The 12,213-nt window shown below is 43.4% G+C and overlaps 1 protein-coding gene across 5 annotated transcripts in view; it reads right to left on the bottom strand.

Annotated features, from left to right (window-relative positions):
* Positions 1-12,213, bottom strand: part of LOC118358000 (glutamate receptor ionotropic, delta-2) — a 543,733-nt gene that overhangs the window by 106,308 nt on the left and 425,212 nt on the right. For all 5 annotated transcript variants that reach the window (XR_004820395.1, XR_004820396.1, XM_035735345.2 and 2 more), the window contains 2 exons: positions 9,244-9,441; positions 4,106-4,418 (listed from right to left, as the gene is read on the bottom strand). Coding sequence is in view for 3 of the 5 variants with exons in the window: in XM_035735345.2 (XP_035591238.1) it covers positions 4,106-4,418; positions 9,244-9,441 (511 nt within the window). In the remaining 2 variants the exon portion in view is untranslated. The remainder of the gene's footprint in view (positions 1-4,105; positions 4,419-9,243; positions 9,442-12,213) is intronic.

The raw sequence follows: 12,213 nt of genomic DNA, 5'->3' as shown, positions 1-12,213 counted from the left end.
TACAGCTTCAGTGTTCACAGTAAACAAGTGCGGGAAGTTGCATGAAATTTTCACAACATTCAATTTGTGCTCAGCAAAAAAATATATTTTGGAGGGAACATTGCCCCTGATTACACACAAACACAGTCACTTTCATAGAAGCCACATACAAGCATTATCATTTGGTTCATTGTATAATTACTTCTCGTATCTTCAGCTAGCATCCCTCTCTGTTTGAGCCGGGTGTTTGAGTATTCTAAACTAGCTAGCTGCATTCGCTAGCTAAGTGAAAGATATATTTTTTTAAAGAAATGTATATTTTTCAAAACTGTTCAACTATTGTCTTTCTCTCTATTTGAGTCAACCACTCACCACATTTTATTAACTGCAATGCTAGCGAGCTGTAGATTTTGCTTTCAGTTCTAGATTAATTCTCTGATCCTTGGGTTGACAACATGTCAGTTCATGCTGCAAGAGCTCTGATAGGTTGGAGGACGTCCTCTGGGAGTTGTCATAATTACTGCGTAAGTCTATGGAAGAGGGTGAGAGCCATGAGCATCATAGGTTTTGTATTGAAGTCCATATACCCAGAGGGGGACAGAAACTAGCTGTCCTTCAGCTACACCATGGTGCAACCCTACAGAGTGCTGTTGAGGCTACTGTAGACCTTCATTGCGAAACACTGTATTTAAATCAATGATTTGGTAACGTGAATATATTTAGTAAAGTGTTTTTTTTAAAGGATAAAAAAAAATGTTTCACTGAAAAAATGTAAATAAATTCACTGAGGAGGATTGTCCTCCTTATCTTCCTCTGAGGAGCCTCCACTGACTGGCATTAAATGTCATTAACCAATCACATTCCTCCTTTATGATTTGCACAATCACAAATCACCAGCAGAGGGAGTTCCCATTGAATACATTTAACATTCAGTGTGTTGGTGTTGCTCATAAAATTAATCAGAACTTCAGTGGGCAGAGAGCCCACTCTTGAAATTGGATGTACTTGTCGAGAATATTGTTCCCAACAATATGTCTTAAAATAAAAAATAAAAAAAAAAGGGTAGTTTTGAGATATTCATATTAATATTTTTAATGTTCATGTGAAACATTATTTTTCAGAATCTAGACATACTCCATATGTTAGTGCACACTAAAAGGACTATAATGACACCAATATGTTGTCTGTATCATGTACGGTTCACAGATAATAGAGTCTTACAGGAGGCATGTATTCTCCTCCTATAGGGACGAGGTCAGAGACCTGGCCCGGTGGTGCCAGAATAACAACCTAACCCTCAACGTAACAAAGACTAAGGAGATGATTGTGGACTACAGGAAAAGGAGGACCGAGCATGTCCCCATTCTCATCGACGGGGCTGTAGTGAAGCAGGTTGAGAGCTTCAAGTCCCTTGGTGTCCACATCAACAACAAACTATAATGGTCCAAACACACCAAGACAGTCGTGAAGAGGGCACGACAAAGCCTATTCCTCCGCAGGAAACTAAAAATATTTGGCATGGGTCCTCAGATCCTCAAAAGGTTCTACAGCTGCAACATCGAGAGCATCCTGACTGGTTGCATCACTGCCTGGTACGGCAACTAGTCGACCGCAAGGCACTACGGAGGGCAGTTCGTATGGCCCAGTACATCACTGGGCCTACGCTGTCTGCCCTAAAAATTGGCAAGCCACCCCAGTCATAGACTGTTCTCTCTACTACTGCATGGTAAGCGGTACCGGGGTGCCAAGTCTAGGACAAAAAGGCTTCTTAGCAGTTTTCACCCCCAAGCCATGGTCCTTCTGTAGCTGTGGTCCTTCTGTAGCTGTGGTCCTTCTGTAGCTCAGTTGGTAGAGCATGGCGCTTGTAACGCCAGGGTAGTGGGTTCGATCCCCGGGACCACCCATACGTAGAATGTATGCACACATGACTGTAAGTCGCTTTGGATAAAAGCGTCTGCTAAATGGCATATTATATTATTATTATATAAGACTCCTGAACATGTAATCAAATGGCTAACCGGGCTATCGGCATTGTGTCCTGCCACCCACCACCCGCCAAACCCTCTTTTACGCTACTGCTACTCTCTGTTCATCATACTGTATATGCATAGTCACTTTAACTATATCTACATGTACATACTACCTCAATCAGCCCGACTAACCGTTGCCTGTATGTAGCCTCGCTACTGTATATAGCCTTGCTACTGTTATAGCCTCGCTACTGTATATAGCCTTGCTACTGTTATAGCCTCGCTACTGTATATAGCCTTGCTACTGTTATAGCCTCGCTACTGTATATAGCCTTGCTACTGTTATAGCCTCGCTACTGTATATAGCCTTGCTACTGTTATAGCCTCGCCACTGTATATAGCCTTGCTACTGTTATAGCCTCGCCACTGTATATAGCCTCGCCACTGTATATAGCCTCTCTACTGTTATTTTTCACTGTCTTTTTACTGTTGTTTTTATTTCTTTACCTACCTATTGTTCACCTAATACCTTTTTTGCACTATTGGTTACAGCCTGTAAGTAAGAATTTCACTGTAAGGTCTACCTACACCTGTTGTATTCGGCGCACGTGACAAATAAACTTTGATTTGACACTGTAGATCTAAAAAGGTAAAAAGCATCCTTTCTCTCAATTAAGTGTATATGAGAGAATTGCCAGGACAATCAGAGATACTTCAAATAATTTCCGCTTCTGCTTGCGTGGAATCGCTCATCTTCAGACTCTATCTGGGATGTTGTTGTGTACTGAGGACCTCCAAATCAATTCACCCCTGAGGACAATGTCTGAGACCCAAATGGCACCCTATTCCCTATATAGAACACATATTAATAGTGCACTAAATACTGTATATAGGGAATAGGGTGTTATTTGGGATGTGTCAGGATACTGAAGAGGTTTGGGACAGAGTATTTAAATAACAGTATCCCCGCCAGCATAGTGTGTGTGTGCTTGTGTGTAATTCTGTGTGTGTTTGTCATTGTGTCTGTGTGTCTCAATGGCTGCGTTTACACAGGCAGTCCATTTATGATCTTTTTTACACTTGTTGGTCTTTTGACCAATCACATCAGATCTTTTCACATCAAATCTTTATCGGAGATGATCTGATTTGTCAATAGGGGAAAAAAATATCAGAGTTGTACTGCCTGTGTAAACGCAGCCTATGTGTGTATTTACGCATGAACTGAACCTTGGGATGTTGATGTCTATTCAATGCATAATGAGCCACAATTGACCAAGGCTCTCCTGCATCAAGCTCTTGTAGATTGCCTCGTTGTTGATACTGAGGTGAGAATTGGTTTACTAATAATTTGATAATGACTAGATGACTTAAGTGTAATTACAACTAAAAGAAGATCGATTGTGAATAAAAGGGAACAATTAGCATTTATCATGATCATCATTACCGGCATTAATAAAATGTAGATTGAGAATTTGCTTGTTTTGCTGTGAGCTCATCGGCGGCTCATTCAAAATAAAATATTCCACCAACTCTAAAATCATTCCCAGTATTTGCATAATTAATGTGGCCCAAAATGTACTAATCTGAGTCCTTGAGCATATATAATAACAAGTACTAATCGCACTCTGAAAAAAAAAACTTAGTCAATGCCATTATCACTCTCTGCTTCTTCTTTGCTTTCTTCTATTTTCCCTAAGCTCACCTCTTTTCCTCAAATCCAGAGAAATGGATTTCAGCCTGACCTTTGAAAGAACGCTGAAAGACAACCGTCACCATGTTTTTGTCTCTCGTTCCCTCTACACATCCAACACTGTCACGACTTCTACCGAAGTCGAAGCCTCCCCTTGTTCGGGCGGTGCTCGGCGGTCGACGTCACCGGTCTTCTAGCCATCATTGATCCATTTTTCATTTTCCATTGGTATTGTCTTGTCTTCCTACACACCTGGTTTCAATCCCACACCTGGTTTCAATCCCAATCCCAATCCCATTACCTGTTGTGTATTTAACCCTCTGTTCCCCCTCATGTCTTTGTCAGAGATGGTTTGTTATTCAGTGTTGTGTTGGTTTTTTGTATTGGTGCGCGACGGGTCCTCGTACCCACTTTGTTTATTGTTACATTTAGTGTATGTTTCTTATACCAACAAAAATGAACTCACCCTGCTGGACGAATGATCCGTAGACAAACCACATGGAGTTGTAGAGGGTGGTGGAGGAGACGGAGCCCATGGGCAGGCGCGGCGGGTTGAGCCAATTGAGCAGGTAGACCAGTATGCCCACCAGTAGCACCGTGCCCGCGATGCATGCCCATAGCGACAGGTCAAAGGGCGCCAGGCAGGCGAACATGTCCACGGTGCGTTCAGCCTTCCTGAGCAGCACGCCCACCGAGTAGTCCATGTAGCGCGTGGTAAAGTCCACCACACTCTCCCGCTCTGGTGTGATGGTGAGAGCCGAGAGACCCATGTCAGCACGCTGGAAAACAAAACACACGCATGGACACACACACGCAAAGGCACGCACACACAAACACGGATTCATTAATGCCGAGATTCAAGGTGTGTGGAATTCAAGAGAATTAGGGGATTATGTGAACACACACATCAGAAATCACTGCATCCAACAGGTTCCGTGGTTAAGGAGGAGGGTTATGGTTATGAGAAATGAAACTGCTCGGAGTTCTGATCTTAGACATTCATTTCATTCATGCGTACATCAATAGAATCACATCTGCTTTCTGCCATGGCTATTCTGTCGCTGCTGATGATCACAGTCCTCCTCTCCTTTCTTTTGTCAAAACAGACACATATCGACTCCACACTCGCTATCTGACACACTTAATACTCACACACTTCTCAGACGAGACGGATAGGGGAAAAGACAATACCATGTTAATTACCTAGAGACTGCATCGGTATATTGAGGGATTGCCATTTTCTGTGTGACTGTCTATTGTATTGATGAGAAGCAGAGGCTATGGAGATGAATATGGCTGGGAGTCATAGTGTGAGCGTAGGAGGAGTTCAGTCATCTTCAAGAAATTGTTTTTAGGAAGAAACCCGGAGGATGAGGGTACCTCGATAGGTCATTAAGCCACTATGCCAATCAGAGAGCCTGAATTAGAATGCCACGGTCCTACTATAACTGATAACCTCACGATATTTGTGTGTGTGGGGGGGTCAGCTATATGCAGGCCAGGGTCAGCTATAAACCCACTAAGGCTAATTTAATTTCCTCCCACATGTTGTGTCTCATTATTAAAATACGCTGTGTGCAAATACTATATACACTGAGTGTACAAAACATAAGGAGCACCGGCTCTTTCCATTACATAGACTAACCAGGTGAATCCAGGTGAAAAACATGATCCCTTATTGATGTCACTTGTTAAATCCACTTCAGTCAGTGTAGATGAAGGGGAGGAGACAGGTTAAAATAGGATTTTTAAGCCTTGAGACTATTGAGACGTTGATTAGGTATGCGTGCCATTCAGAGGGTGAATGGGCAAGACAAAATAGTTAAGTGCCTTTGAATGGAGTATGTTAGTATGTGCCAGGCGCACCAGTTTGACTGTGTCAAGAACTAGTGGTGTGGGGGCTGTGCTTTGGCAAAGTGGGTGGGGTTATATCCTTCCTGTTTGGCCCTGTCCGGGGGTGTCCTCGGATGGGGCCACAGTGTCTCCTGTCCCCTCCTGTCTCAGCCTCCAGTATTTATGCTGCAGTAGTTTGTGTCGGGGGGCTAGGGTCAGTTTGTTATATCTGGAGTACTTCTCCTGTCCTTTTCGGTGTCCTGTGTGAATCTAAGTGTGCGTTCTCTAATTCTCTCCTTCTTTCTTTCTCTCTCTCGGAGGACCTGAGCCCTAGGACCATGCCCCAGGACTACCTGACATGATGACTCCTTGCTGTCCCCAGTCCACCTGGCCATGCTGCTGCTCCAGTTTCAACTGACCTGAGCCCTAGGACCATGCCCCAGGACTACCTGACATGATGACTCCTTGCTGTCCCCAGTCCACCTGGCCATGCTGCTGCTCCAGTTTCAACTGTTCTGCCTTACTATTATTCGACCATGCTGGTCATTTATGAACATTTGAACATCTTGGCCATGTTCTGTTATAATCTCCACCCGGCACAGCCAGAAGAGGACTGGCCACCCCACATAGCCTGGTTCCTCTCTAGGTTTCTTCCTAGGTTTTGGCCTTTCTAGGGAGTTTTTCCTAGCCACCGTGCTTCTACACCTGCATTGCTTGCTGTTTGGGGTTTTAGGCTGGGTTTCTGTACAGCACTTTGAGATATCAGCTGATGCGAAGGGCTATATAAATAAATTTGATTTGATTTGATTTGAAGAACTGCAACGCTGCTGGGGTTTTCACACTCAACAGTATCCCGTGTGTAACAAGAATGGTCCACCACCCAAAGGACATCCAGCCAACTTGACACAATAGTGTGACGCATTGGAGTCAACATGGGCCGACACATGAGGGTATTCTGAGGGCAAAAGCTTCTGAGGGCAAAAGGAGGTGCAACTCAATATTAGTAAGGTTTGTCCTATATAGTGCACTACTTTTGACCAGGGACCATAGGATTCTGGTCAAAAATAAAGCACTAAATAGGGAATTGGGTGCCACCTGGGACACACCCTATGACTAACATAAGAACAGAGTACTACTTCCCCTTCGCTCTGTTTTTATTCAATACCAGGGGTGAAATAGCTCCTACCAGCTGACATCAAGTGAATAACATACAACTGTGTGAGAATATGAAGGACTCCACATCTAAATGGTGGCCGAAGTAGCACTGAACTAGCACTGTTCACACATCTGGTTTGCATCCCAAATTGCAACCTATTCTCTTTATAGTAGACTGCTTTAAATGAAAGGTAGTGCAGGATAAAGGGAATTGGGTGCCATTTGGAATGACCTCCTAGTTAAAGCTCCAGAACTAGCACTAGCAGATTAGTTTAATGAGGAAAAAACTAGTGATAGTTCCCACATGGGGTAGGAAGAGCTGATGTTATTTTACCACACACACACACACACACACACACACACACACACACACACACACACACACACACACACACACACACACACACACACACACACACACACACACACACACACACACACACACACACACACACACACACACACACACACAATTAATCACTGTTGACTTAATTAGCTCATTTCACGGTCTGGTAAGGAAACAACATGCTTAAACAGGCAGAAATGGTCATTTACTGTACGCAGCACATGTCGCAAAAACCATCAAACGCTATGATGAAACTGGCTCTCATGAGGACCGCCACAAGAAAGGAAGACCCAGAGTTACTTGTACTGCAGAGGATAAGTTCATTAGAGTTACGAGCCTCAGAAATTGCAGGCCAAAATAAATGTTTCACAGAGTTCAAATAACAGACACATCTCAACATCAACTGTTCAGAGGAGACTGCATGGAGGAGGAGTTGTGATGGTGTGTGGGTGCTTTACTGGTGACACTGTCAGTGACTTAAAAACAAATTCAAGGCACACTTAACCAGCATGGCAACCACAGCCTTCTGCAGCGATACGCCATCCCATCTGGTTTGCACTTAGTGGGACTATTGTTTTTCAACAGGACAATGACCCAACACACCTCCAGGCTGTGTAAGGGCTAGTTGACCAAGAAGGAGAGAGATGGAGTGATGCATCAGATGACCTGGCCTCCACAATCACCCAACCTCAACCTAATTGAGATGGTATGGGATGAGTTGGACCGCAGAGTGAAGGAAAAGCAACCAACAAGTGCTTAGCATATGTGGGAACTCCATCAAGACTGTCGGAGCATTCCAGGTGAAGCTGGTTGAGAGAATGCCAAGAGTGTGCAAAGCTTTCATCAAGGCAACGGGTGGCTACTTTGAAGAATATAACATTTGAAAAATATATTTTGATTTGTTTAACACTTTTTTTGTTAATACATGATTCCATATGTGTTATTTCACAATGTTGATGTCTTCACTATTATTCTACCATGTAGAAAATAGTATAAAGAAAGAAAAACCCTTGAATGAGTAGGTGTATCCAAACCTTTGACTGCTACTGTATATAAAATATATATTTTGTATATATTTACAAATATATATATATATATTTGAGGGATTGGAAATTATGCAGTACACGTCAATCTTTCTGCAATATTGAAGCTGATCGACCCCCTAAAAAAACACATTAAAAAATTATTATAATAATAATATCCTTGAAGAATGAATAACAATGTACCTGTATCCTCTGTATCATTCCAGACACTCTTTTTGAACCTTCATTTAACTAGGCAAGTTAGTCCAATTATTAGTTACAATGACCGCCTACCCTGGCCAAACCCAGACGATGCTGGGCCAATTGTGCGCCTCCCTATGGGACTCCCAATCACAGCCAAATGTGATACAGCCTGGATTCAAACTGGGGACTGTAGTGACGCCTCTCGCATTGAGATGCAGTGCCTTAGACCGCTGCACCACTCGGGAGCCCAATAAAAATCGCAATATGCCTAAAGGAATAGAGGCAAAGGTAATACGACAAAAATTATATTAACATTTTTCCCTTTGGCCTGTGTTTGTAGTCTTACGCACAGGCATATTCCCAGAAGCGCTCATTTAATTAAGGAAGAAAATTGGAAGCGGCAGTGTTGGAATCAGTGTAGGATGGCATTAGGAATCAAAAAGAGTCGGAAAAAGGGAAAACAGCAAGAGGTGATGGGTAATGGTCCTGAAAATGGTCTGCTGACCTCCAAGTGTTTACAGCTTTACCTTTTCGTTTGTCTGGCTGTTGGACGGACTCTTATTCCACTATTTGCACTGGCAGGGTGAGTAGCTAACAACACTGTGGATAGAAACTATGTCAACTCTAAAAAAAAATAAGCCAGTTTACCAAGCCAGTCATTCCTAATCGCTGCATGTTTGTAATTACTTTCCTCTGATAAGAGATTATAGAGCATTGTGTATGGATGAGAGTTTATTACGTTTTATATACACTGCTCCTCCTGCTCGTAAAGTAGACCGATTTTGGTTGAGGTGATGAAGGTGGATAGATGGATAGACGGATTGATGGAGGAGGGTTTCCTGCAAGGAAGATTTTGTACATTGATGAACACAGACAATGCCTTTAAATAGCTCTGAAATCATATTCATCCCAATAAACTGGGATGATTCTACGTGTTATTGTTAGTTCATTCCATTTGGACATAGCATTGAAGCACATAGGGCTCTGGTCAAAAGTAGTGCACTATATAGGGAGTAGGCTGCCATTTGGGACAGAGTCTCTCACCTTGGCAACCAACTCTCCGATTAGTCCGTTCCAGACCCCGTCAGCCTGTTGGCTCCCATACTTATGGTCAGGGGCCACGTAGATCTCGTACTTGAAGCCCAGGTAGTTGGAGAGAGCATCCAGCACGTCGATGGAATAGCCTTGGTACTTCTTTGGCTTCCCAAGGACATTCTCTGACACCATCACAAAGGGCTCCTCCTGCAGTTGACAAAGTCAAAGAATGTATAATTGTCACACTTCCATCTGCCACTACTGTACCACAGGTTTTCCTATGTATCCACCACATCTGTCCTTTATCACAATCCATGTATCTATGCTTCTTTAGTTAACTTATTAAATCCTGCTGTGTTTTACCGCAATGTCACTAAGTTGGTGTAATAATACTAGAGGTCAACGGCATTGTTTTACACACACCAAACAGACAGTAACATTACCGAGAGATAGCAAAAGAGAGAGAGAGAGAAAGAGAGAGAGTCAGGGAGAGAGAACAGAGAGAGAGAGAGAGAGCGAGAGAGCGAGAGAGCGAGAGAAAGGTGAGAAAGAAAGAGAGAGAGAAATATGACCACACTCCACTTTCCACCTTAATTGTCATCCTGCACAGTGTCTCGACTATCTGCCGAAACGCAGAAGCAGTAGCCCTTTCTCTCCCTGTCTTCCATTCTCTTTAATAAATCCCTATTGATAACTGAAATATTTCTGGGAATATGTCAGGCAGATGTATTACCTAGGTGATGTTATTGACTACACATGGTCTGCACATTAAGCCAGTGTTTTTGAATCCTCACAGGCCCCCGTCGCTCAATAAGCTATTAGCGGGAGCGTGGACGTGCATGCCAACTCCCACTGTAGCCATGAGGCACCATCAATCAGAGAGTGACCCCCCACACCACACACCGTGACTCTTACCTGCCTACCGCATTACTCTGTACGCTCTATAGCCCCAACCACAACCTGACGTGTGTATGCAGTGTTGGGTAGTAGTGAACTACATGTAGTTCAACTAGTAATGTAACTTCATTTTGCAGTAGCTTGGTGGTAGTTTAACTAAATTCAAATCTAGGTAGTGTTTTCATTAGTTAATAACTTTTTTGCTATGAAGCGGTGTAGCTAACTACTGGAACTGCGCAGTACTTTTATTGTAAAAATAAAATATGGGTAAAGTAGGCAATCATTTGGTTTCTTTTTCGGCATCAGGCCTGCCTAATTCACACTTCAAACAGTGTTTCTGTTTAGTAGGCTAAATTACAAATTCTGTCAACATGCAGATGTAGGATCTTAATTTGATCACCCTGTTGCAGGGGAACTTTCTCGGCAATGAAAAAATAATTATGTAATAAGTGTGAAACATTCCACATGTACCTCTGTGACAGCATGTTTTCTACATTATTACAGTAGGATGTGCACTACATGACTGTGAGACTGTTTAGTTCCCTAGCCGAGTGTATATATCCCAGCGGGAAGCAGTGTGTGTGTGTGTGTGTGTGTGTGTGTGTGTGTGTGTGTGTGTGTGTGTGTGTGTGTGTGTGTGTGTGTGTGTGTGTGTGTGTGTGTGTGTGTGTGTGTGTGTGTGTGTGTGTGTGTGCATGCATGTGTGCATACATGCTTGTGTGTCTACAATATATATAGTACTTGTTTGGTGGGTACCAATTACATTTGATGTGGGTACCAATCACATTTGATTCAGGAAGTGAAATTCCAATTCTCTCCAATTTACATTTGAGTAATTTAGCAGACGCTCTTATCCAGAGTGACACAGTTAGTGCACTCATTTTAAGATACCTAGGTGGGACAACCGCATATCACAGTCATAGTAAGTACATGTTTTATCAATAAAGTAGCTATCAGAAAAGTCAGAGCTAGTAAGGGGGTGTGCAAGTGATAGTTTACAAAATGTATTTTTGGGGGGTTATTATATTTTTGAAGAGGTATGGTTTCAAATTGTTTTTCAGAAGCTTGTTCCACCATTGGTGTGCCAGGACAATGAGGGAAATTTGGAATTGGAATTGGGTTCACTTTCTGAATTGATTGGAATTCAAATGGAATGACCCCAACTCTGATGGGTACATGTGTGTACACAGTCAAAGTGCATGATGTGTGTGGCTCTGGACTGGAGGGAAGGTCTTTGCACACTAAGTGTCCATAACACATATTTGCATCCCAAATGGCATCCTATTCCCTATTTAGTGCACTACTTTTGACTAGACCACAGCGCACTCCATAGAGAATAGGGTGACATTTGGGACACAGCCATAAGGCTACAGTTACCTTGACACTGGTTGTCCAGCTTGGGGCCTATCAGATCTTGCATCTCTATAGAATCTCTACAGCCACAACAGTCTCACTGCCATCAGACTGCCATCAGCCACACAGTGCACATATTAATGGCACCAGCAAAGTCCCCCATCCAGACCCGAGGGGCTCAGCAAAATCGTCTAGACAGCCCACATCCCCTGACCCTGGCCTGTACTCACTGCACTCACTACTCTTCTGCTCTGCCTGATGGGGGCCATGGGGGTGTGGAATACTCTCTCTCTGCACTACAGCTCCCGAGTAAGGCCTGGGGACTCCATTGCCCATTAGCCATCAGGAGAGAGGGAGGCATCCTCTCAGCCTGCAGGTTTTATTGACTGAAGTCCGTCTCCCCTAACATATGCCTTGTTTGCAACCCAGCCCTCGTCAACAATTCTGCTGCCCCCCCACACCCCTTTCTATAGATGTACACCCTCATATCTTACGTAACATTTGAGCTGGAAATGGCAATTTTCCACTCAAATAGATCATCGCTAAAAAGGCCTCTGTGCGAAGGCAGTAAATCAATGGGTGACTGGTGTGGCCCTGTGCTTTAAATAACACTTTACAGGTTGTTACTGGTGTTATTATTCCACAGTCTCTGAGCAGAGAGAGCAGAGCTGGAGATTATGTCAGGCCAGGGAGGGATACAGCTTGCCCGGGTTGATGGGCCGTTAGGTG

This window comes from Oncorhynchus keta, chromosome 25 (assembly GCF_023373465.1).
Source record: "Oncorhynchus keta strain PuntledgeMale-10-30-2019 chromosome 25, Oket_V2, whole genome shotgun sequence".
NCBI lineage: Eukaryota > Metazoa > Chordata > Actinopteri > Salmoniformes > Salmonidae > Oncorhynchus > Oncorhynchus keta.
Note: the sequence above shows the minus strand (reverse complement) of the source record. Positions and strands in the feature narration are given on the sequence as shown.